The sequence below is a fragment of the Eptatretus burgeri genome, chromosome 2 (genome assembly GCF_056783735.1).
Source record: "Eptatretus burgeri isolate ZD-2024b chromosome 2, Ebu_testis_v1, whole genome shotgun sequence".
Lineage (NCBI taxonomy): Eukaryota > Metazoa > Chordata > Myxini > Myxiniformes > Myxinidae > Eptatretus > Eptatretus burgeri.
The window spans coordinates 74,251,030-74,275,598 of record NC_140962.1 but is presented as its reverse complement, the minus strand read 5'-3'; the positions used below and the strand labels follow the sequence as shown (position 1 = coordinate 74,275,598).

General features: G+C 44.5%; 1 protein-coding gene across 2 annotated transcripts in view; it reads right to left on the bottom strand.

Moving 5' to 3' along the window:
* WDR45B (WD repeat domain 45B) overlaps positions 1-24,569 on the bottom strand; it is a 54,404-nt gene that overhangs the window by 29,430 nt on the left and 405 nt on the right. For both annotated transcript variants that reach the window (XR_015055126.1, XM_085869870.1), the window contains exons 2-5: positions 9,056-9,130; positions 8,695-8,796; positions 8,425-8,512; positions 8,243-8,337 (exon numbers count right to left, since the gene is read on the bottom strand). Coding sequence is in view for 1 of the 2 variants with exons in the window: in XM_085869870.1 (XP_085725996.1) it covers positions 8,243-8,337; positions 8,425-8,512; positions 8,695-8,796; positions 9,056-9,130 (360 nt within the window). In the remaining variant the exon portion in view is untranslated. The remainder of the gene's footprint in view (positions 1-8,242; positions 8,338-8,424; positions 8,513-8,694; positions 8,797-9,055; positions 9,131-24,569) is intronic.

Sequence of the window (24,569 nt, the reverse complement as noted above, 5' to 3'; positions counted from 1 at the left end):
GGGATAAAAGGACCGTGTTCGTCAGTCAGAGTGGGAGTCAGCAAAAAGGGAACGAGAGAAGGAGCAGAACGAGGTCGGAGAGTCAAGAAGAGGAGAGTCGGAAGCAGAGGGTCAAGACTTCGCGGGCGGTGGAGCTGCTCGTCGTGTGCGTTGGAGTCGGAACGGAGGGGACGGAGCTGTGGAAAGGCGGCGACACCAGACGAGGGGGTGCTCGCGTCGTGCAGGAAGCTGCACCCGAGGGAGGCCGACAGCGCGACCTGGCCGAGGTGGAGACGCTCGTCGCACATAATAAAGATCCTCTATACCCCGAGCATCAGCAACCCCCTCCTGTTTCCCCCCGCGCTGAGATAGTGCGACCAAGGGGGCCCCTTTTCCCACCCCCTGCCAGGCACTGTCCACGAGGCCCGCGGGTTGCGGGGCCATCGCCGCTCCGCGTCTCATCACCAGACGGGTAGGCCCGACCCGGTCTCGGCCCCAGGCCTACCTCATTCTTGAGGGTATTTCTTTTCCTTGGTTTTGGGTATGTGTTGGCGGCGCCGTCTGTGAAGTAGAATTGTATAAGTGTTGCCGTGTGCTCGGTAGTCGGTATTAGCTCTGCACTGTGTTTTCACTTTTATGTTTTCTTTTTTGTGTGCATTTGGTGGAATTGTATTTGTGTGCTTTCCGTTCGTCGCGAATAAATGTGCTTTATTGTTGAACTGTTCTCCCGCTTCGCTTCGTCATTTCCTTCTTTGAATCCCCATCTTGCTTCACGTAAAGGGTTGGTAGTGGGCTGAATACGCCCGATAATTAATCGAACCGTCGAGGTCGACGATAACACCGCTCGGTTATTCTGATAGTACGGAACGGGTCGCTTAAGTGGCCCGTGTCCGAAGTCGACCTGCGGCGAGGTGCGATCGCCCGGTCTACCCTCCGCGTGGGTACTTAGGTAGTTCGAATTTGGCGAGCAACCCTATCCCACGCGGGGGCTGATTGGCTCGATCGCGGTGAGACCGAAAGGTCCACCCGTGACTGGTTCCCGGCGTTAGTCCGAGAGGGTCACGACTGGATTGTCCGTCCGGTGGGCGACGCGCCGCGATTCGAGTTACGTGGCCGTCGCACGCCGGCGGGCGCGAATACCGCAACAGTATCTTTTGTTGCGATATTCAACAGAACAAAGGACAAACGGCATTGTCCATGGTGTTCATCAACTCATGCACACGTTTTTAAAAGGAACTCGAGAACTTTCTACACTCGCCAAGCAGTGCCAATTATTTGTGCTGCTGGTCTCTCCAAATTACGAGTAAACTCTGATGTCGATAGTCAAACAAAGAATGAAGGAACTTAATTGGATAAACTAAAAGATTTGTGACTGGTTCCAATTTTAGTTTTCATGCCATTTCCAGGTGTCATTTATGAAACGTTGCAAAAATCCACGTTTGAGGCTTGCATTTTAGCTGAAAAACCACCGCTATGAAACAATGCGCTTCATGAATGGACAAATTAAAGGGAACCACATTCGAGGCATGAGGCTGAAAATGGAGAATCCTAAGATGAAAGCCAGACTGAAACAATGAACAATGATAAATAAATAAATACACACACATACACTCAACAAATCAAAATGCACTTGTACAATAAAGAGCCTGTGGCACCACATGCCCTCTTCCACTCACACACAAAGAGGAGAAACAAGGCAAGGTTTTGAAGGATACCGGTGGGCAAGTCTCCACAACAAAGCGTGGGGAGGGACTGCATGGCGGCACAGTAATCTGGTATCGGCGAAGGAGGCCTCACTCCATGCTGCCACGACCTTGGTGAGAGTGGAAGCATCTCCGGCTATAACCAACTCAACTCACCCCAATGCTGCGAGTCATTTGGCTTCAAAGAAAGTGAGAGGAGAGTATGAGTAGTGAAGTGCAGGAGAAAAGAACGGTTAGAGAGAGGAGAGGGCACGAACAGTCCATGTACGGACTTTTAACACCTCCTCCGTGGCCACACAACGCGCCTTAAAATGTTGTTTTCTCATCCTCAGCACCAGCCAATGAAGCGGCAAGTCACCGTTGCACCGTCATGTCAATGGCGTGTCACCGCCCAAACCAATGACATGATACCTTGCAGTGCACCAATGGCAGCACACTCTCAGGCGTCCTTGTGAAAGCCGGCGCTGTTTCAAACGCCTTGTACTCAAAAGCACGGGCACAAGGGGGGGGGGGTGTTTAATCAGCTCAAACACGAACAAAGACATCCAAATGCACCCCTCTCCTACCTTGCTTGGTTTGGAGGACACGTGTGAATGACACCTTCATATTTAATCTCTATGTCACGGGACCGCCCCTCACGACAATATATATATATAAACAGAAGAACTTCACTTTAATGTAGGGGTTCTTAATCTGTGGTCCATGGACCCCTTTGGGGTCCGTGGATGGGCTTCAGGTCATCCGTGAACCAGGCACATAAAAATTATTTTAAATTTATTTTCGCGAGCTTTTTATAAAAAGTTTTATTTTTTGTCTATGTACAGGATGTTATGTACTTATTCTTGCTCACTGAAGACTAGTACATCTGCAAGCCTGGTGTTGGCTTAGTGGTTAGGGTGGCAGCTTGGGATCCTTGGGTCCTGAGTTCAAGCCCCGTTGGCCGCTGAATTAAAATACACCAGGAGGTTGACTCAGCCTGTCATCCTTCTGAGGTCAGCAAAATGAGCACCAGTATACTGGTAAGGGGGACACTGCATCAGCGGCATAGCCTCTTCCCAACCAATGATGCAACCAGCAGCCACAGGCTGCACTCGATCGAGAGAGAGAGTATATCTGTAAGGTAGGTTGAAATGGGATGCCACTGAATGTACACAGTCAGGTAACATGTAGTCGTCGTCATCAGGTTATGACTTCTAGAAGAGTTCCCGTCGATAGAAATTGAAGAAAATGTACTCTGCCCCAGATTTTAGCACTGGCCACTCGACCTTGTGTTTACAGTTTGGTATCGTCGTCTGCACGACCGCCACCCAGTGCCACTCCATAATTAAGCGCTTATTTCTCACTTTCCACAGCTTGTCATGACTCAGGAATCTTCTCATATATTGGTGAGGTTTAAAACTTCATAGTATCTTCAGATCCATGTTTTTTTTTCCTGTACAATTATACTGTATATTCAATTCCCCATCAATATAATTTTTCCATATACCTGCATCACGCACTAGCTCTGATTTTCCTTCCTGCTTGCCATGTTTTTATCTGCATTAGAATACACTGTATTGTATATCTTTCATCCATATTTTAATCGATAAATAATGCATGAAACTGAATATAAATATTGGGGTACCATGTTTTTCTCCATTTCCTTCCATTCAAAGATATTTACATACCCCATACCCGAGTATTATCATTCATTCGGAGTAGAATCAGTGAGCTTGTCTCATATTTCAGGGGACTCTATGCTAATGTGTGCTCATGTTGACATATCATGTACCCAGGATTGGTGAACAATTCCTTTGAGCATGCCATTGTTGTCACCTTAAGACCCAGTCACGAAAAATGTGTTTTTGTTTTGTTTTGTGTGCGACCAGCAGTCGATCCAGCAGATCCGAGATTTAATGTAAAGCATGCCTCAATTAGGTTTCGTACACACAGCTGGCCTAAACTTATTAATTTAAATTTTTGTTCACTGGTTACTGTTTTCCATATAAATTACATCACAGTGTTTTATTTATTTTATTTTTTCTTTCTTATTTTTCCTTTTTTTTGCAGACCGGGCTTAAATTGGAAATGTCGAAGAAAAGGAAGTGCGATGACGCCTACGTATCCTTTGGTTTTACTTAAATCACTAAACGTGATGGGACACAAAAGCCACAGTGTTTCTTGTGTGGCAAAGTTCTTGCCAATGGAAGCACGAAGCCAACAAAGCTGAAAGAGCACCTCACGTCTGTCCATCCTGAACATACATCGGACAGCGTGGATCTTTTTCGTGCTAAGAAGGTTCGATTTGAAAAGGTTGGAACGTTGCCTAAACTTGGAATTGCCGCAACACAAAAGCCTTGTCTTGAAGCATCTTACAAGGTTGCTTATCGCTTTGCCAAACAAATGAAGCCACACACAATTGGAGAGACTTTAGTAAAGCCATGTGCCCTGGCCATGGTCGAGCTGGTTTGTGGATTGGAGCGGAGGAAGAAAATTTAAGCAGTGTCTTTGTCAAATGATGTCATACATTCCAGAATAGTTGATATTTCTTGTAATATTTTGAAGCAGGTCATGGAGGAATTGGCAGCTATGCCAATTCCCTTCAGTATGCAACTGGATGAACGTACTGACATCTCTCGGTGTAGCCAGTTCCTTGTTTTCGTCCGTTTTGTGCATGCTGATGCCATCAAAGAAAAATTCCTATTTTGTGAGCCTCTTTTGGAAACTACAAAGGCCATTGACATCTTAGAAATGTTGAAAAATTTCTTTGCCAAGCGAAACTTTGACTGGAAGAAAAATTTGGGTACTCTTTGCACGGATGAAGCACCTGCGATGATGCTTGGCAACACATCTGGTTTTACTGCTCTGGTGAAGAAAGAAGCTCCTCACGTCATCGTGACTCACTGTATTCTACATTGGCATTCACTGGCATCAAAGACTCTGCCAACAAGCCTGAAAAGTTTTGTCGACTGCCGTGAAAGTCGTCAACTTCATCAGAGCCAGGGCTCTGAATCATCGCGTTTTCAAGAGGTTTTGTCACGAAATGGGAGAAGAATATGAAGTTCTTCTCTACCACACAGAAGTTCACCGGCTTTCCAGAGGACAAATCTTGAAGCGCTTGATGGAACTTAGGGAAGAAGTTTCACTTTTTTTGAGAGAAAAGGAAAGTCCACTCTCGGAACAGTTTGACAGGGAGGAATTCATTCACGGCTTGGCTTATTTGACGGATATTTTTGGCCATATGAATGTGATAAATCTTTCAATTCGAGGTCCTGCAGTCACCATTATGGATGCTGCTGAAAACCTACAAGCTCTTTTGGCCAAGCTGCCACTGTGGAAGAGGAGATTGGAGGCAGACAACTACGCAAACTTTCCAATGCTGGAGGAAGTGCTTCTGCAGGATGGAGTCGAGAGAGACAAAGCCCTGTCAATTTCTCTGCAGGCAGAAATGTGCAGACACCTGGAAACACTGCAGAACTCTTTTGAAGGTTACTTCTGCTCAGATGACCTTAAAGTTCAAAAGTGGATTTGTAATCCTATCCTTGCTGATGTAAACTGTATTAGTGATGCAGACCTTGCTAAAGATGACCTCATTGACCCGAGGACAAAGGAAATGATACGACATGAGTTCAACTCGAAGAGTCTTGGAGAATTTTGGTGTTCCTTGACACAAGCCTACTATCGTCGAGCAAAGCGAGCTATGGGAGCTGCGATTCCGTTTGCAACCACATATCTTTGCGAGTCAGGATTTTCAGCACTTGTTACCATCAAAACGAAAAGTAGAAATCGATTGGATGTCAAACACGACGTGCGTGTTGCCTTGTCAAAGACCACTCCACAATTTCATCTTCTTATTGCAGCCAAACAACAACAGCCTTTTCAATGAAATGTACTTTTGAGCAGAATTGAAGTTTGGAATTTTTTGTTTAATTTGCACAATTTGGAAACATTTCATTTTATTCAGGGAATGGTCATTGATTTTTGCATGAAAAAAGTGAGATATATTCTTTGTAAAGATGGTTTTTTTATTCTGATTATGACGGTATGTGAAGGAAATAATTTTCCGACGAAATAAAATTTATTCATTGTATGCAAAATTGTGTTTATGTGCTTCTGTGCATTTTTCTGGGGAGGGGTCCGAAGCTTTCACCAGATCCTCAAAAGAGTCCATGACTCAAAAACCACTACTCTAATGGGTCCCTGGTTCAAAAAAAAAAGTTATAACCAACGCCAACACAGACCACACCAACTTAACATACCAACTAATTTGTGCCCCCTCCCAACTTAATACGGCAAAAGATTTGAAGTGAAATTCATATTCTACATGCCTTTTTTGAATACAAGGTCAAGGCTCATAGAGGAGTTAGAATACTGAATGTATCAGGGCACAATAGAACAAAGGAACAGTTGAGAGGAACACCAACAGCAGGGTTGAAGGGCAAAACAGAGGGAGACTGAAACAAACAAACAATGGGTATGGGGAGGAATGAGGGGTAGGGGAGGACTCATGGGGTGGACAAGATGGATATTTGCTATAGAAGCACACTTGTTTTTTGTATACCTTGGCGAGGCTCGTGGGAGAGCTAACACACAATGCACAGCAAGGGGGGCATGAGACAAGAGGGGCGGGAGTGGGAAGGACAAAACGGTGGGGAAGAGACATTAGGAGATCTGTGGAAGGGAGAGGGATGGGTTGGGGAACATGGGGAATACAAGATGGACATTTCAGGGACTTTCAGGAAGGAAAGCAGGGAAGTTGAAGGAGGTGGGCTTGGGTGGATTATCGGGGGTAGAAAAGATCGAGGATTTGGATGGGGGATGACAAGAGGTGGTAGTGAACAGCTGTTTTGAAGGCCTGGAGGGAAGAATGGGATTGAATAGAGTGAGGGAGAATTTTCCAAAGGTGGGAAAAAAAGAGGAATGAAAGAGTGAAGGTGAGCAGTGATTCGTGATTTTGGTCGTTGTACCAGAAGGGGGTTGTTGGTGAACCTTGAGCGCCCTGCGGGAATGTGGTGGGGACAAATCACAGAGAGAGCGGGAGGGTGAGGCTGGAGAGGAGACGGTAGAAGATAGAAAGACCACCCACCAGCCTGTGGTGAGAGAATGAGAGGCCCAAAGACTCAGCCTCATTGCGGGAGATGCCAATGATCCGAAATGCCTTGGTTTCCACTGCGTGAAGCCGAGAAAGGTGGGAGGCAGGAGCACCAGCTCAGAGGGGAGAGCAGTATTCCATCAGGCTGCGGACGAAAGCTTTGTAAGTGGTCAGGTGCTCAGGTGGGCCGAGGAAGGACTTTGAACAACGGAGGATTTCATGAAGGAAAAACTGAAAATTTGGAAGGAGGGGCGGATTTGGGTTAACGAGGGGAAAAAGATCATGATTTTAGATGAGCGATGATCTGAGATGATGGTGAACTGCTGTTTTGAAGACTTGGAGCGAAGAATGAAATTAAAGAGAATGTGGAAGTTGGTTCCACAGGCAGGAAAAAAGAAAAAAAAAAAACTTTAAGGGAACAAATGAGTAGCACCCCCACCCCAACCCCTCTCTAATCGATTTAAGATGCCACCAATTTACATATACATATATACATATATATATACACATATATATACATATATATATATATACATATATATATATACACATATATACATATATATATATATACACACACATCACTGAAGTTTTGCTGATGCTATGGACTAATAAAGGAAAAATTTCAGAATCGAGTAGTGACATTCACGTGTTCAATTATACAGTACTTAAAATAGAAGCAAATACCCACCCCGACACCAACACTATAGATTAACCCACATGTCCCATGATAGGAGACAAGTAGGAAACAAACCACAAAATAAACAAAACAGGCATTTAATTATTCTTGAAGCGGAATGAAGGAAGGTGGGGAGGGGGTGGGGGGGTGAGGAGGAGAAAAATAAGAAAGTCTCACAGGAATAAAGAAAAGAAAAACAATACATGACCACATGTCCTGAAGCTCACCTCTATCAGCAGCAAGTCACTCAACCTCAACCCTCCCCTCCCCTCACCCCCAGACCCCTTCAGACCATGATTTTCCTTTTTAATGCCATGAGCAAACTTTGGTGCATCATGGACGATAAAGGTCGTGGTCAAGTTTTGGAGAAGAGAGCAAACACCTATTTTGGTGCGTAACCCCCTCCCCCCCCCCAACTCCTCCCTCCATAGACCCCCTTACTGAACACAGATTTTGATTCGATCAATACACCTTTATTTGGCATCAGATTTTAAACTTGTGGCCAAGTTTCATCAAAATCGTGCATTTAGTTCAAGCCATAATGACTGAAGCCTTTACTGACTGACTGACTGTGCTCGATTGCATAAGCTCATCAGACTAAAGTCCAGGCCAGCAAAAATAAAAGGGTAAGCAATACAATGAGGCGGAATGAGGGAAGCAAAACATATACTCATATGCAGGAAGATGAGAGGGAACAGGGCACATGCAAAGGAGTCAAGGGAACACACACTATATCTTTATGAATGGAAAAGGCAATCGCAAATGAAGCACATTTTAAATAAAAGTGCAAAAAATAGATATATATCTCACCTATTGGGTTGTGACAAGTTTCAAATACATGTAGCTGGTGGGGATTTTGAGTGAAGGTGAAGACTTTTATCAGAGAATCCAAGACAACTACAATCCTGAAAATCAAAATGAAAAGGCAAACACTTAAACTTGGTCGAGCGTGCACTTTAATTAACTTACAGCAGTCAGAGGCATTCATTCACCTGTCACGTCTCAACCTCACCGCCTTCACCTCTGTAGAAAACTCGAGCTCAATGACAGTCTTCTTTTTGAGATCATCCCAGATCATGACTGCACGCATAAGATGGAACACGAGTGTTCATAAATCGACATGTTGGATCAGACTGTCCAACTAACCATTTAACACCAACGACGACCCATCACCACCAATATTTGATTTAATTCCCTCGTTTTCCCACACTTGAGGCCGTGACGGCTTCAACGCCATGATATTTACATCTCACTGTTTTCACCTTTGTTTGTGGGAAACTTTGGTCGCCTCCCGCCTCCCACAAGAGCAAGATAGTTGCACCGGAAGAGCATTTCTATATGTCCAATTCCTCCCTCTGCAAAATCTGCATGAACAAATAACTTTATCACCAACTTGAAATCAATGCCGTGACATATCATGTGATAGCCTTTGATCTTTGACTTCTTGTGTAAAAATTTGAGGCTTGTAGAAGAGCAAGGACCTCTCAATCTATATTTCTAGGTCTTGAACAACACAATTTTAATGCAACAAAGGGAGATGCAACTTTTATGCAAACAAACCTGAAAACCTCGACTCAAACTTCATTGAACCATCACGATTGGATGGTTTGCAAAACAACCCACCTTGCCTTTCTTTTTCCTTCAGTGGGTCAGTGTTATAAACACGAAATCCAGACTCTGTACCACAGGCAAAGCACCCTAAAAAAAAGAAAGAAAGAGAAATATGAAAGAAAATAAATTATTTTCATGTACCAACTATTATCATTACAAGGCATTAATGTTTACCAGATGGTTACCTCTGCCACCGAAGGTGGACGGAGGTTATGTTTTCACCCTTGTCTGTCTCTGTTGGGTAGTGGATCCAGTGGAAAAAAATTTTTTTTATTTGTTCTTCCCTTATTATCAGTTTTTTCCGTCGATATGTTGGGTAGTCGATCCAGTCGAAAAAAAAAAAAATATTTTTTGAAATTTGTTGTACCCTTAGCAGTTTTTCCATCGATATGTTTGTCTGTCCCTCTGTTCGGTCCAGTGCTCCGTTAATACAATGGTGATTTTGATGAAACTTGGTTGGTAGGTTCATACCATGACCTAGTTGTGTGCAAATGAGAACCGTTGCTATGGACACCACCGTTGCCTAGCAACGGAACTTTGAAATTTTTGAAAAATCATAAAAAAATTATTTTCTCGAAAATCAAAAATCGGGCCACGAGCGACTGTGGGCAGTACATTCAGCCATATTGTCAAAAATTTCCAGCCGGATCCTATGAAAACTGTCAGAGAAGATAGACTTCGAATGAACCCTGGTCGAAAACAATAAAAAAACGAAGTTCGTTAAATCTCAGAGAATACGAGTCAGATATACATGAAACTGGTATGGTAGGTTCATGGTATGTCCTAATTATGTGTGAGAAAGAACCGTTGCTATGGACCCCTCCGTTGCCTAGCAACGGCCGAAAAACCTCTAAATGTGGGGGTATTTTAACGAAAAAACAATCTGCAGCATTAACCCTTGAAGCTAGAATCATGAATTTTCTTGTGCTTAATCCTCAGGTCATTCCCCATCGAACGGGCCCATCGCGTCAGGTTATATTGGGTAGTCGACTACCCATGTCTGCCTGTGAGCAGGATATCTTAAGAACTTGTGGATGGATTCAGATGAAATTTGGTGGACAGGTTAGGAGTGTGACAAGGACAAACCGATTAGATTTTGGTGAAGATCCAGATACAATAATTTTTTACAGTAATTCTTCTCCATTGAGGCATCGGGCCAAAAACAATACTGAGCACAGTATTTCAAAAAGTTGCAGACGAGTTACGACAAAACTTGGTGGAAGAGTTGGCTAGGTGACAAGAACAAGCCGATTCGATTTTGGTTCAAGTCCGAATCCAGATCCGGCTTATCAGTGGTATCCAGAACTTAAACTGTTCAACCTGGCGGAGGTGTGCACCCCACCGAATGCCATTCTAGTTTCCATCTGTAATGGTGGAGAATGGATATGCATGGCAAGAAAAAAAAAAAAAACATTCCTGATAAATGCAATTGCAAAATAAAATATTTGCTGGACTGCACAAATCATAGGTCTGCACAAATCGAAAATGGATAGAGCAAAGAGAACATTGAATAGTTTTATTGTTATGCAAGATACAGACATAAATTTGATATGAATACATGCATTAGACTTACAAGTTTTAATCAATTTGATTTTTTTCATGGTATTTGTGATAGTCTCAAATTATTAATGTTTCTACATGTTGTCCATCATTCACTATAATTTTTCCATTGAAACAATGCCCCGCTATTCGCAATTTGCAACATTTTCCAGGAATGTATCCCCCATGAATATCAGGGTCCAACAGTACTGTAGAGTATGTAGCACAACATCTCAAAAAAATGCATTGTGCCCGATATGTTCTACTGGACTAGGCAATGCATGGCAAAGGTATGCACTCTACCGTGTGTCCCTCTAGTTCCTGTTTTTTTGTACTTTATACATAGTTGAGGCTCATGGAAGTGCGAGTACAACGAACGCGAGTACTGGTGGAAGCGCTGAACAGATCACGACTAGTCACGTAACAGACAAAAACAGGACGCAAATCACTCGTACATGGAGAAGGAAACTCAAAGGGAGGAAAAAGTGGGAAACTAGGAGGGATTTTGGTAAGGTTAACATAGGTGGAAAAGATCATCGTTTTGGATAGGGGATGATGCGAGATGGCAGTGAACAGCTGTCTTGAAGATCTGGAGGGAAGAATGAAATCTAACAGTATGTGAAAGTTGGCTCCACAGGTGGGAAAAGAGGATCAAATGAGTGGAGGTGAACTGTGATCCTGAATTGGCATAGTTTTACAAGAAGATGGTTGATGGTAGACCGTTTTTAATTATTATTTTTTGGGTGGTCGCTAGACTATTGGGTGGTCGCTAGACTACCCATATTCTCAGGTTTTCCGTCTGTCTGTATGTAATGGACAGCTCTGGAGGCCAGAGGAATCAACCAATTTTGATGAAACTTGACTGTTAGGTTCATACCAGGATCTAGTTGTATGCTTTTGAGCACCGTTGCTATGGACACCACCGTTGTCTAGCAACGTGACTGAAATTTTTGAAAAAAATCCGAAAAAAAATTCGAAAATCAAAAATCGGCTTCCGCGCTTTGATGCGCACTATAATCAAACTCTTTGTCAAAAATTTTCAGCCCGATCTGTCAAAAACTGTATGAGTAGTATGCAATTATATTACTATATGCTTTCACCCCAACGTTCGCGTTGGGATTCCCGAACGTAGGGTTAGGGAATCGAACACAAATGATGAATGGACAGTTGCTCATCATGTTCCTATATGGAACAACGAACAGCAAAAATGCCATCTGATGTGTTCTCTTATCTACATATTTCAAATTCGCCTTAGTCTAGCGACCACCCATGTCGCCCACCAGCTTGTATTTTTATTCCCCCCCCCCCCCCAAGGTCTGAAGAGAGGGAAGAGGCTGCAGCCTGGCTGTCTGAAAGATGAGGGATGTCACGGCAGAGGGTGGTCACCAGAAAATAGAGGATTTTCCACGCTTTGGTGTAGGACTGTGTCCAATGGGGATCGGCGGAGTGCTCACACATCCACATGTTTCATTTTTCCCACCGATCACATCACTTGCCTTCTGGTTGAATGGTTTGCATTAGCAGGAACAATTGTCTGGGTGGCAGACGGATGCTTGTTCTGTGCAGATTATGCGGTTTTACCATGTGAGACATAATCCGCGGCGATGCTCACCATAAGAGTCAGGAGGTGCGTCTGATGTATAAACGCTGAATGGGGTCATCATTGGTTAGACATTTATCAGTATGCCATCCTAATGAGGGCAAATAAGCCCAAAATCTGGATCGGTGGCTCCATTTGATGTTTATCATGTCATCTTTGTCTGTCAAACAGTCACCGGCCCGAGGCCTCTGTGTTGGAGGTGACGCTTTGGTGTTGGACTGTGTTCAATGGGGATTGGCAGAGTACTCATCACACTCCACACGTTTCGAAATATATTTATCATAAAATACATGTGAATATGGTGGAATTCGTTTTTTTTTTTTTTTTTTTTTACAAAACCCAACTTTTTATGCACACCATTCTCACATCTCCCTCCAGCCTTCTTACCACGCTCTTCTCCATGTGCTGTTCTTCTTCTTAAAAAATTACATGTTATAATTTCACCCCTCACCTTCCCAAATCCCAAAATATCTACCTGCATAAAACAGTGTGTATTTGGCTGTCCACCTTCAAACAGACAATTTGAGTCGGGTTTTCAAGTCCAATCTTTTACCACGACTATTTTCACCGCAGACTACTTTTAAAGATAAAGAAACTCGAAAACCGTCATTAAACACGAATTACATCTTCTATTGGAATTGTAGACAATGACTTGAAAACAGAGCCTCAAGGGCGGTGTACAGAAACAATAAAAAAATTATATATATATATATATATATATATATATATATATATATATATATATATATATATATAGATATATATATATATATATATATATATATATATATATTGTTAAAGATTCAGGGGTGGGGGGATTCGGACGGACGAGTGTGTCAATCACTGTCCGTAACCAGTTTGGGTTTTCGCACCCTACTCTCGACAGCCAAATGTTACACCTTCGGCGCGACCCTAACCACCGCAGTCTCCGGGTTTATAACGCCGGCTGGTTCGGCACAATCTCGGGTTACGCGTCTCAAATCACGATACCAAAATAAACCTGTACCTTGCCAGCTGAGGAAATAGACCCCGCTAACAGACTGGTTTTGTCAGAGACCGAGCGGAGTCTACCAGTCTGTAACCATTTTGGTTTTTATATCCAAATCGAGCGGATCGTTCCTCGACGCGGCACAAATTAATTCAAAGCGGCAACTTCATACCAATCAGCCAGATTTATTGGGGACATCGAGGAACACGACACAAGCAAAGCATTCACGACAATGTTATTATTAATCTATAACCCGTTCTTAACTAGGGAGCAACGGATTACGGGTTTCGAAGGGGACCCTAACGAGATAAGCCTTAAACAACATGCAAACAAGACATGGACAGCATGCAGACAAGACAAAGAGTACTTGGTGATGTTTCATGGACGAGAGGAAAGTGTCAAAGCACGAATGTGGATCGTGACAAGCTGATGTACACGGATTTGAGCGCCCAAGCTCGAACACGCCGTGTGGCAAGATGGCGCTCGTCCTCATATTGTCGCACCGCTCACGCACGAGGCATCCGCGCGTTCTGACCCCGCGTAAGGTCGACGGCACAAGACCGTCAGATCGATGGTGGGTTTCAGCTGGTTTCGCACAAGGTCCAGCATAAAAGTCCAGGCCGAGCCTGTTCCCAGATCAGGCCAAATCGAGGTGTTGAGCTCCGCAGGCTGGGTCCATTGGATTCCAAGACGTCGTCGAGCCGTGAGGTGAGTAGGGACAGTCAGAGGCTCCGTCACTGGACTCCGGATGAACCTGTCGATGTCTCTTCACAAAAGCCGATCGCGCCCCACCTCGGCGCTCAGTTTCACCACTGCCGATCGCAGACTCGGCGCGCTCCTGCAGTCTTTTCATTCACTTGCTCGTCTCAAAAACCGACTGCTGACTCACACACAGCCAGCCCTATTCAGCCGATCGTGCCACAACGATGCTGTTTCACCACTGCCTTCCCCGGCACTCCTCACGAAAAACCTATCGTGCCACCTCGGCGCTCTCCCTGCACCGCTTGCCTTCCCGGCGACTGCTGAACTCGGTGCTCTCAGTTTTACCACCTTTTCTTTTCAGGCACGCCCCTCTACGAAGCCGACAAACTCCTCCCTTCAGTTTCACTTCCTTCTCTTGGCCACTCCCCCTCTCAGCGCTGGGCGGGGACTATTGTCCGGAGAGAGGAAGGAAGAAAAAACCTCTTGGTCCACCACCAATGTACGAACAAATTAACAGCCTCTTACACCTCCTGACACACATGTAGCATCCATTTACCGAACAACCTGGCTAAACATGCATTTAATGGGGGATCTGGGCTCATCCTATATTTAAGAACACACTAAGGGCCATTTCCACAACAATACACACACACACACACACACACACACACACACACACACACACACACACACACACACACACACACACACACACACACACACACACACACACACACACACACACGTGAAATTCGCTGTACATGATGGGTGACGTACACAGAGCAAAACAACTGTTCATTTACATCTGTAGGGTGCCTAATAAATTAAGATAAAAACACACCGATTCAAGGCCAAGGCTTCAGACTTTGGTATGCTCGTATGGCTGTACTGTTGAAATGAAGCATCCCAGAAGATAAATAAAATATGATCACATTTGTATATTGTTGTGGTTCTGTAAAACCGCAGTCCTCCAAGCAATGACACACAACATACAGCAATCCCAAGGCAGTTATTTCAAGAGTACAAGTCTTCGATAGTCCCTTCCATATGTCTTGTGGATAAAAGGGGAAAGATGGGTTGTGTGGGACTCTCGTAGTTGGGTCTTTTATATCTCTCATATCCTTAATATAACCCAATTTCCTTTGCATTATGTGAACCATGCAAGCAAGCACGCACGCCACGCAAATGAGCACACGTTACGAGAATCTCCAGCATACTCGTGTTGCGAGCGCATCCATCCAACAGTGCACCAGCTAATCGTTTTGTTGGAGTTTGCATGTCCATTCCCCGTTCAAATGTGTACGTCAATTCCCAAACGCCACCTCACCTCAGACTTCACACTGCTCACCAAACCTCACCATGTTCACCGCAACCACTTCCGACAACTGGGACAAATAACCCCGTAACAAACCACGCTAAATCCCAACTTTTATTCACCATCTCACGACGAGCGCCAAGTGGCATTCAGCCCTCACCATGGATGCCACATAACTATCAACACTCACTACGGACACCACCTCTCACGAAGAATGTAAAGACAAGAGCGCCCAGCTCTACAGGTGCCGTAAATGCCCCATGGTTGTCAAATCCACACCGAAACCTCAAAGGACCCAAAGGGGACTCGGGTCGAGCTGTTCCAGGGAATAACGCGAGGCTCGGCCATGCGCTGTGGCTCATGGAGGGACCCACAGGTAACGCAAGGATTTCTCTACAATCCCATGTGAGAATGAAGGGCAGCACACGCTCGGGGCCAGAGCACGTGTCCGAAGACTGTGGCTCCATGAAAAGCTCGGAGCTCCGATCCATGCCAAGGTCGGTGAGTTCCGAGGCCTGGCGGGGCATAACTATGGCTGCTGTGGCCCAGTCAGGGAGCGGGATTTTGCTTGCGGCTCGTCGAGATCCTGTCCTCGGCCCCTCCCTTGGCCCAGGTTCATAAAAAGGGCAGAGGGGAGCCACTTCATGCTCTCCTTTGCCATTTTCCCTTTTGGGTCATACTCTTTTTCGGTCAGTCGCTCTTTCAGTTAGCCTGCTCGTGGGTCACTAAATCAGCCTGCTCGAGGTCACTGCTGCTACTCGCCTTCGTGTTTGAGGCGGTCGGTGCCACTGCCAAAGGAACGCGGAGCCGGACGGGATCAACAAGCAGGCAGTCAGCGAGCTGGTTGGCGCGGAGCGAAAGGCACCGCAAGTCCCCATAATCAAGCAGGGATGGGGGATCGCACATGACTGCTGAAAAGTGGGGCCACTCCGTTTGAGCGATCCCCAATAGGTCGCTATTTACACAGATAGGATAGAGACTTTCTCCTGATGCATCTTCTTCTTCCATCTTTCTTTCCATCTACCTCATCTCCTGTGGACGTATAAAAGAGCATCAACGCGGGCGAACCCCCAACTGTTCTTTTACGGGCCGAACCAAAGGAGCGAAGGCACTGACTCGCATTCAGATTTTGCTCTTGCACGACGCACTGCACCACACCCACACCCCCACTCCCACATCTTAGACAATCAGAATTCCTCCCACCTACCTCTCCCCAAGCGTTCTGGGTTGCGTTGGTCTACCGACCGCACCAGGTATTGAGAGGTCGTTTACCCTCACCTGCTTTCTTTCTCTCTGGGCTATCAAATCTAGGTTTGTGGTGTGCGAGATAGCGCCTGTCCGAGCATACATTAAGATTTTTGAAGATATACGGGATAACTCTGCTCTGTGTCTGCTTTTGTAAGATTACTTGTCTTTTGCCGCATCCCACAAATTCCTTGCTTTCCCCACTGTACATCCCAATAAATCCCATTCACTGTGCCACATACCTTTCCTCACTTTGGTTGGAAATAAATGCCCTGTGTAGAAATGTTCCCAGCTCATTGTCGTGTTTTCCCCCATTGGTCCAGCAAGGCTTGCAACCTAGCTGGGACGTTATTCCCCAAATATTCGCATTGTCGCCGATATGTACTTGGCAGTACCTGATCCGGTGGGAAATCTGGTAAACACAAGTACGTATCGAGGGCATGTTCCGCGGTAATGAGGTCACGTGACCCTTTAGTAAATAGTTTTTTTTTTTTTTTACACGATACAAAGTCACGTGGTCAAGTTATTGGAATTCGTGGTCAATTAGCAACCCACCGCATCACAAAGTTATTTGTGTGCGACAACCTGCGATTCTGGTGAGTCCGGCAAGTAACCCGAGGAAGTCAATCCCAGGTGGCCTCCCTGTGACCACACCAATTCGTAGTGTTTCAAAATAAGGTTTTTTTTTTCTTGAAATGAAACATATTCTTGTGGACCCAGGGTCGAGGGCGAGAAGACCACGGGGGGGGGGGGGGGTGAACTACCTCAGGTTCCCACCAGACTCTCCGGAATAGCAGGCCATCGCGCATGAATCATTCACGATGCGGCTCATGTTTGCAAAGGAAGGAGCCATGCCAACAAGCGAGGTATTTGGTTGGATGGTATGAGACTTACTGGGGTTCAAGGCTGACGATTTATTCTGCCTCATCTCCTTGGGTTTGTGTCCTTTCAGGCCGCTGAAAGGCTTGCTGAGTTCTGGGTGCAATTGACGACTGCTCAATCAGCTGGGTTGCTTGTTGATTGGGCAGTCGAGGTCCTCTCATACCATGAGAGGGTCGTGACAGCATGCATCTATAATGAGAATATATCTGATGATGCAAAGTACTGGTTGTCTCGTTATGTTGATGTTAAGACCCCACCACGGTTTATCCTAAATGGTCTGGGTGTATGGACAGGAGCTCAGCTATACCGAATCAAGTTCCAGGTTAAGGAGAATGGCATGGTTACTAATATCGCAAATGGGGTAGTTATTGGGAATTGACAGTGGGCAAGTTTTTTTTGAAGCCAAAATTATGCCACAGGTGTGGTCAACTGTGCCACCTAATCTCTGGGCGCAGAGAACAATTTTCTTCACAATGTGGCCAGTTGGGATATTTGAGGGAGCACTGCACCTGTTAAGGCCCAGTCACACCTTGACGTTTTAGCCAGCTTGTGCTGATTTTTGGTAATTTGTGCAAAACGCTGGTACACGTCGAATACGTTATGGGTAAGTTTTGATAACATTGTGAGCACGCTGAAAAACACTACCATACGTCGTAGTACGCTGGCTTTAAACGTTGTACTTTTTGGTTGTCCTCAAATTTTCCATGCTTGAAATTTTAAGACTTATGCCAGCATATGACTCCCACGTTCCGCATAACGCTGGCCATAAGTTGTAGGCACACGTTACTTGTAAGTTACTCATAAGCCGAAACACGTCGAGGTAATGTTTAGCGTACCCGAAACTTATTTATAACCTACGAGTAACGTGTTGTACGCACGATATGCGATCGGTGACACACGTCGGCAAAAGTTACTTGAAAGGTGCTCAGAAGTCAAAACACGTCAAGGTAATGGTTAGCGTCAGTGTTCCAGACTCCATGGGGTTTTTTTTGTTTTTATCTTGCCAAAACGAAGTTTTTGCAAGATATGTTAGTCAGCTTGTATGTTTTTTTTTTGTTTGTTTGTTTGTCTGTAATCACGTATAAAAAATTCTGCAGAGCACAGTTATCATTGGAAATTTTTGTAACCGCCTATCAGAGGCCTATAGAGGTCCCTTTCAGCGCATAAAATTTTGAAGGTCAAGGTCAAAGGTCAAGGTCACTGTTGCAAATCAGGAGAGTCGACGAAACCCTTATTTTTTGAGTAATTTTAATCGAATAGTCTCCAAACTTTATGGGAATGTAGAATATGGTCTGGCACTCAGCTGATTAATTTTTGGTGGCAATTGGCCTTGACCTTCATGGTTAGCGCCTGAGGTCAAACATATTTGACCCCAAGGTCACATTTTCAAGTTTTAGGAACCATATCGTGTAGTACCTCAAATTGAACACCTCGATGAGTGCTTTCGAGATATATCAAGCTTGAGACATTATGACGTCATTTGTTTTCATGGTTACTCTGTAGAACGATTCTCATCGGAATCTCCCGTAGGCAGATATTCCTCAAGGAGTCGCTCCTGGTGGATCGCAGCTCTGTTCACCTCAGTATGACCTCAAAGAAGTCACACGTGGTCACCTTTTGGCAAGATACGGGTCACCCTGTGGGTGACATTGGTTTATTTTTTTTATTTTTTCTTCGGTATGACGGTGATGTTGACACTTCGATTTCTAGTGCGGTTATAATATAATATAATTAAAAGGCTGCCGCTCAACGATTTAAATCATAACCGCAATCGAAATTGAAGTGTCAACATCACTGTCATACCGAAGAAAAAAAAAACAAACCATGGAGTCTGGAACACTGACTCTAACCATTACCTTGACGTGTTTCGACTAATGAGTACCTTTCAAGTAGCTTTTGTCGACGTGTGCCAACGTTGGCATATCGTGCGTACAACTTATTCCCATCGCATGCGAAACGTGTGTCATACGGCAAGTACGTCGTAAAATGTTTTACACGTTGATAATTACAAGACGTACTCCACCTAATGTGACGTATGATAGCGTACTTTAGCGTTCTATTCACGCATACCAAACTTACCCATACCGTATTCGACGTGCGCCAGCGTTTTAGACGCATTTTTCAGAGGTCGGCATACGCTGGCAAGATCGCCAAGGTGTGACTGCGATGTTGTCACTTCCATTTCTCTGGCAGTTATGATTTGAATCGTTGTGCGGCAGCCTTTTAATAGATTACGCCACATCATCGTCGGCGATACGTGCAGCGCGCTATGCATAAGTTAGACTATCGTTGGGCATAGGTTGTGAACGCCGACAACAGGCTAAGCATTCGTTGGTATAACTTATCTATAAGACAATGAAACGTTCTGTGTCCATTACGAATATGTTATGCATACAAACAACCCGTTATGAATATGTCCGAATCTTTAAAAAAAACCCTCAAAAGTTCAACGTAAGCCAGTGTTTTACATACATTTTGATACGTTGCCATTGCTGGCTAAAACGTCAAGGTGTGACTGGGTCTTTAGGTGCATTGCAACCTCTGTGGTTTACTGGGGCACAACTTCCGTTCCTGCCTGCAGGATGCGTGCATCCGTGGGCTGGGGTGTTGCACCAGAATGTGCCTACTCTTATCCTCACATCCCCCCCCCCCCACGGGATCCAAATTACCCGAGGACACCAAAGACCCAGAGGTCACAAAATAACAAGAGGACACAAAAGACCCAATGGGACTACCTGGGACCCATGGAAACTCTGCACAATGTAAATGTGACTTTAGGTCCCTAACCACACACACACACACACACACACACACACACACACACACACACACACACACACACACACACACACACACACACACACACACACACACACACACACACACACACACTGCCCATGGCAGTTGTTTTGCAAAACTCCCAGCTACAGTTATTCCAACTCATGAAATATCCTCATACCACTCGTTCGGCTATATCCCGTCATCCTTACTGTGCGTCACTGTACAACATGCAAAGACCAATAAACGTGCACCCCCTTTATTTCTTCGCACCACAAAACTCGCACCGTCGTATGGTCCTTTTGGTCGAGTTCCCTGTTACAGGAAGCAATACCGAATGATGATGGATGTTACCTTTTCCAGCACCTCACGATCAAATAAACAAAACAATCGCTTTACTGTAAACAATGTAAACCTTTCAGGTGGAGATTTTTATCTTGCCAAAACGAAGTTTTTGCAAGATATCTTAGTCAGCTTGTATGTTTTTTTTTTAATTTGTCTGTAATCACGTATAAAAAATTCTGCAGAGCACAGTTATCATTGGAAATTTTTGTAACTTCGCATATCAGAGGCCTATAGAGGTCCCTTTCAGCGCACAAAATTTTGAAGGTCAAAGGTCAAGGTCACTTTGTCGCAAATTAGGGGAGTCGATGAAACCCTTATTTTTTGAGTAATTTTGATCGGATCATCTTCAAACTTCATGGGAATATAGTTCATGGTCTGGCGCTCAGTTGATTAATTTTTGGTGGCGATTGGCCTTAACCTTCATGGTTAACCCCAAAGGTCAAATTTTCAAGTTTTAGGAACCATATCGTGTAGTACCTCAAATTGAACACCTTGATGAGTGCTTTCTCGATATGTCAAGCTTGAGACATTATGATGTCATTTGGTGACGTTATGAGGCAAACACATATTTTTCATGGTTACTCTGTAGAACGATTCTCATCGGAATCTCTTGTAGGCAGATATTCCTCAAGGAGTCGCTCCTGGTGGATAGCAGCTCTGTTCACCTCAGTGTGACCTTAAAGAAGTCACACGTGGTCACTTTTTGGCAAGATACGGGTCACCCTGCGGGTGACATTGCTATTTATTAACAACAACAAAATAAACCAATCTCGTACACAAAATGCTCGACAACCATGGCATCAAGGAACTTTGTGTACTGGCTATTTATTTATTTATTTATAACTGCCCATGTGGTTATTTTTCGGCTGGGTATGAAAATTTAATAAACATGTAAAAATACATCGAAAAAGATTTCTTCTCATCGTTTGATGTGTCGATATGTCAACCCAATTTCAACGTTGCCGTCGTACCTGCTGGAGCTTTGTGCGGGAAAAACAACCCGCTCAACCCAACCCCACGGTGCCCCAACATGAAAGTGAAACTGACAGCGAAATGCAGTCCGTCCTTTTTACATCGTTTCCAACCAGTCACGGCCATTTAGCCCCAAGTAGTGGTCGGCTCATTTTACCGGTAAGAGCGATGCCTTCGGCGGGGAAACAATTCAAACTGGGATGAAAACGTAAACCCGCACCGACAACTTTCACCAGAAATTAAACATTCAATTAACTTATAGCAACTTTGGCTCGTTTCACACGGGGTGTGTGTGCGTGCGTGCGTGCGTGTGTGCGTGTGTGTTTATATGTGCGTGTGTGTGTGCGTGTGTGTGTGTGTATATGTGCGTGTGTGCGTGTTTATATGTGCGTGTGTGCGTGTTTATATGTTTATATGTGCGTGTGTGCGTGTTTATATGTTTATATGTGCGTGTGTGCGTGTTTATATGTTTATATGTGCGTGTGTGCGTGTTTATATGTTTATATGTGCGTGTGTGCGTGTTTATATGTTTATATGTGCGTGTGTGCGTGTTTATATGTTTATATGTGCGTGTGTGCGTGTTTATATGTTTAGATGTGCGTATGTGCGTGTGTGCGTGTTTGTATGTGCGTATGTGCGTGTGTGCGTGTTTATATGTGCGTGTGTGCGTGTTTATATGTGCGTGTGTGCGTGTTTATATGTGCGTGTGTGCGTGTTTATATGTGCGTGTGTGCGTGTTTATATGTGCGTGTGTGCGTGTTTATATGTGCGTGTGTGCGTGTTTATATGTGCGTGTGTGCGTGTTTATATGTGCGTGTGTGCGTGTGTGTTTATATGTGCGTGTGTGCGTGTGTGTTTATATGTGCGTGTGTGCGTGTGTGTTTATATGTGCGTGTGTGCGTGTGTGTTTATATGTGCGTGTGTGCGTGTGTGTTTATATGTGCGTGTGTGCGTGTGTGTTTATATGTGCGTGTGTGCGTGTTTATATGTGCGTGTGTGTTTATATGTGCGTGTGTGCGTGTGTGTTTATATGTGCGTGTGTGTTTATATGTGCGTGTGTGCGTGTGTGTTTATATGTGCGTGTGTGCGTGTGTGTTTATATGTGCGTGTGTGCGTGTGTGTTTATATGTGCGTGTGTGCGTGTGTGTTTATATGTGCGTGTGTGCGTGTGTGTTTATATGTGCGTGTGTGCGTGTGTGTTTATATGTGCGTGTGTGCGTGTGTGTTTATATGTGCGTGTGTGCGTGTGTGTTTATATGTGCGTGTGTGCGTGTGTGTTTATATGTGCGTGTGTGCGTGTGTGTTTATATGTGCGTGTGTGCGTGTGTGTTTATATGTGCGTGCGTGCGTGTTTATATGTGCGTGCGTGCGTGTTTATATGTGCGTGCGTGCGTGTTTATATGTGCGTGCGTGCGTGCGTGTTTATATGTGCGTGCGTGCGTGTTTATATGTGCGTGCGTGCGTGTTTATATGTGCGTGCGTGCGTGTTTATATGTGCGTGCGTGCGTGTTTATATGTGCGTGCGTGCGTGTTTATATGTGCGTGCGTGCGTGTTTATATGTGCGTGCGTGCGTGTTTATATGTGCGTGCGTGCGTGTTTATATGTGCGTGCGTGCGTGTTTATATGTGCGTGCGTGTGTGTTTATATGTGCGTGCGTGTGTGTTTATATGTGCGTGCGTGTGTGTTTATATGTGCGTGCGTGTGTGTTTATATGTGCGTGCGTGTGTGTTTATATGTGCGTGCGTGTGTGTTTATATGTGCGTGCGTGTGTGTTTATATGTGCGTGCGTGTGTGTTTATATGTGCGTGCGTGTGTGTTTATATGTGCGTGCGTGTGTGTTTATATGTGCGTGCGTGTGTGTTTATATGTGCGTGCGTGTGTGTATATGTGCGTGCGTGTGTTTATATGTGCGTGCGTGTGTTTATATGTGCGTGCGTGTGTTTATATGTGCGTGCGTGTGTTTATATGTGCGTGCGTGTGTTTATATGTGCGTGCGTGTGTTTATATGTGCGTGCGTGTGTTTATATGTGCGTGTGTGTGTGTGTGTTTATATGTGCGTGTGTGTGTGTGTGTTTATATGTGCGTGTGTGTGTGTGTTTATATGTGCGTGTGTTTATATGTGCGTGTGTTTATATGTGCGTGTGTGCGTGTGTGTTTATATGTGCGTGTGCGTGTGTGTTTATATGTGCGTGTGTTTATATGTGCGTGTGGTTATATGTGCGTGTGTTTGTGTGTGCGTGTGTTTGTATGTGCGTGTGTTTGTATGTGCGTGTGTTTGTATGTGCGTGTGTTTGTATGTGTGTGTGTGTGTTTATATGTGCGTGTGTGTGTTTATATGTGTGTGTGTGTGTGTGTGTGTGTGTGTGTTTATATGTGCGTGTGTGTGTTTATATGTGCGTGTGTGTGTTTATATGTGCGTGTGTGTGTATGTGTGTGTATGTGTGTGTGTTTATATGTGTGTGTGTTTATATGTGCGTGTGTTTATATGTGCGTGTGTTTATATGTGCGTGTGTTTATATGTGCGTGTGTTTATATGTGCGTGTGTGTGTATGTGTGTGTGTTTATATGTGCGTGTGTGTGTTTATATGTGCGTGTGTGTGTTTATATGTGCGTGTGTGTTTACATGTGTGCGTGTGTGTTTACATGTGCGTGTGTGTGTTTATATGTGTGTGTGTGTGTTTATATGTGCGTGTGTGTGTTTATATGTGCGTGTGTGTGTATGTGTGTGTATGTGTGTGTGTTTATATGTGTGTGTGTTTATATGTGTGTGTGTTTATATGTGCGTGTGTGTGTTTATATGTGCGTGTGTGTGTTTATATGTGCGTGTGTGTGTTTATATGTGCGTGTGTGTGTTTATATGTGCGTGTGTGTGTATGTGTGTATGTGTGTGTGGTCCTGCCCGGATTCACGTTGTCATGTCACAGCAGTCTCGTGGCAGGTTTACCTTTCAGATTACAGAGCAACGAGTCATCAAATCGAACACTTCCAATAGTACAGCATTGTGGTTGTGTACAATAATTCAACAACACATTCCCCAAAAACTATACACATCGTCATGATCAATGGAAAAACAAGTCTCAGATGGCGGAACGAACGATGAAGGAAAGTAAACGAGCGATAACAACCGGTTACCTTTGGTTTAGCAATCAAAAACAATGC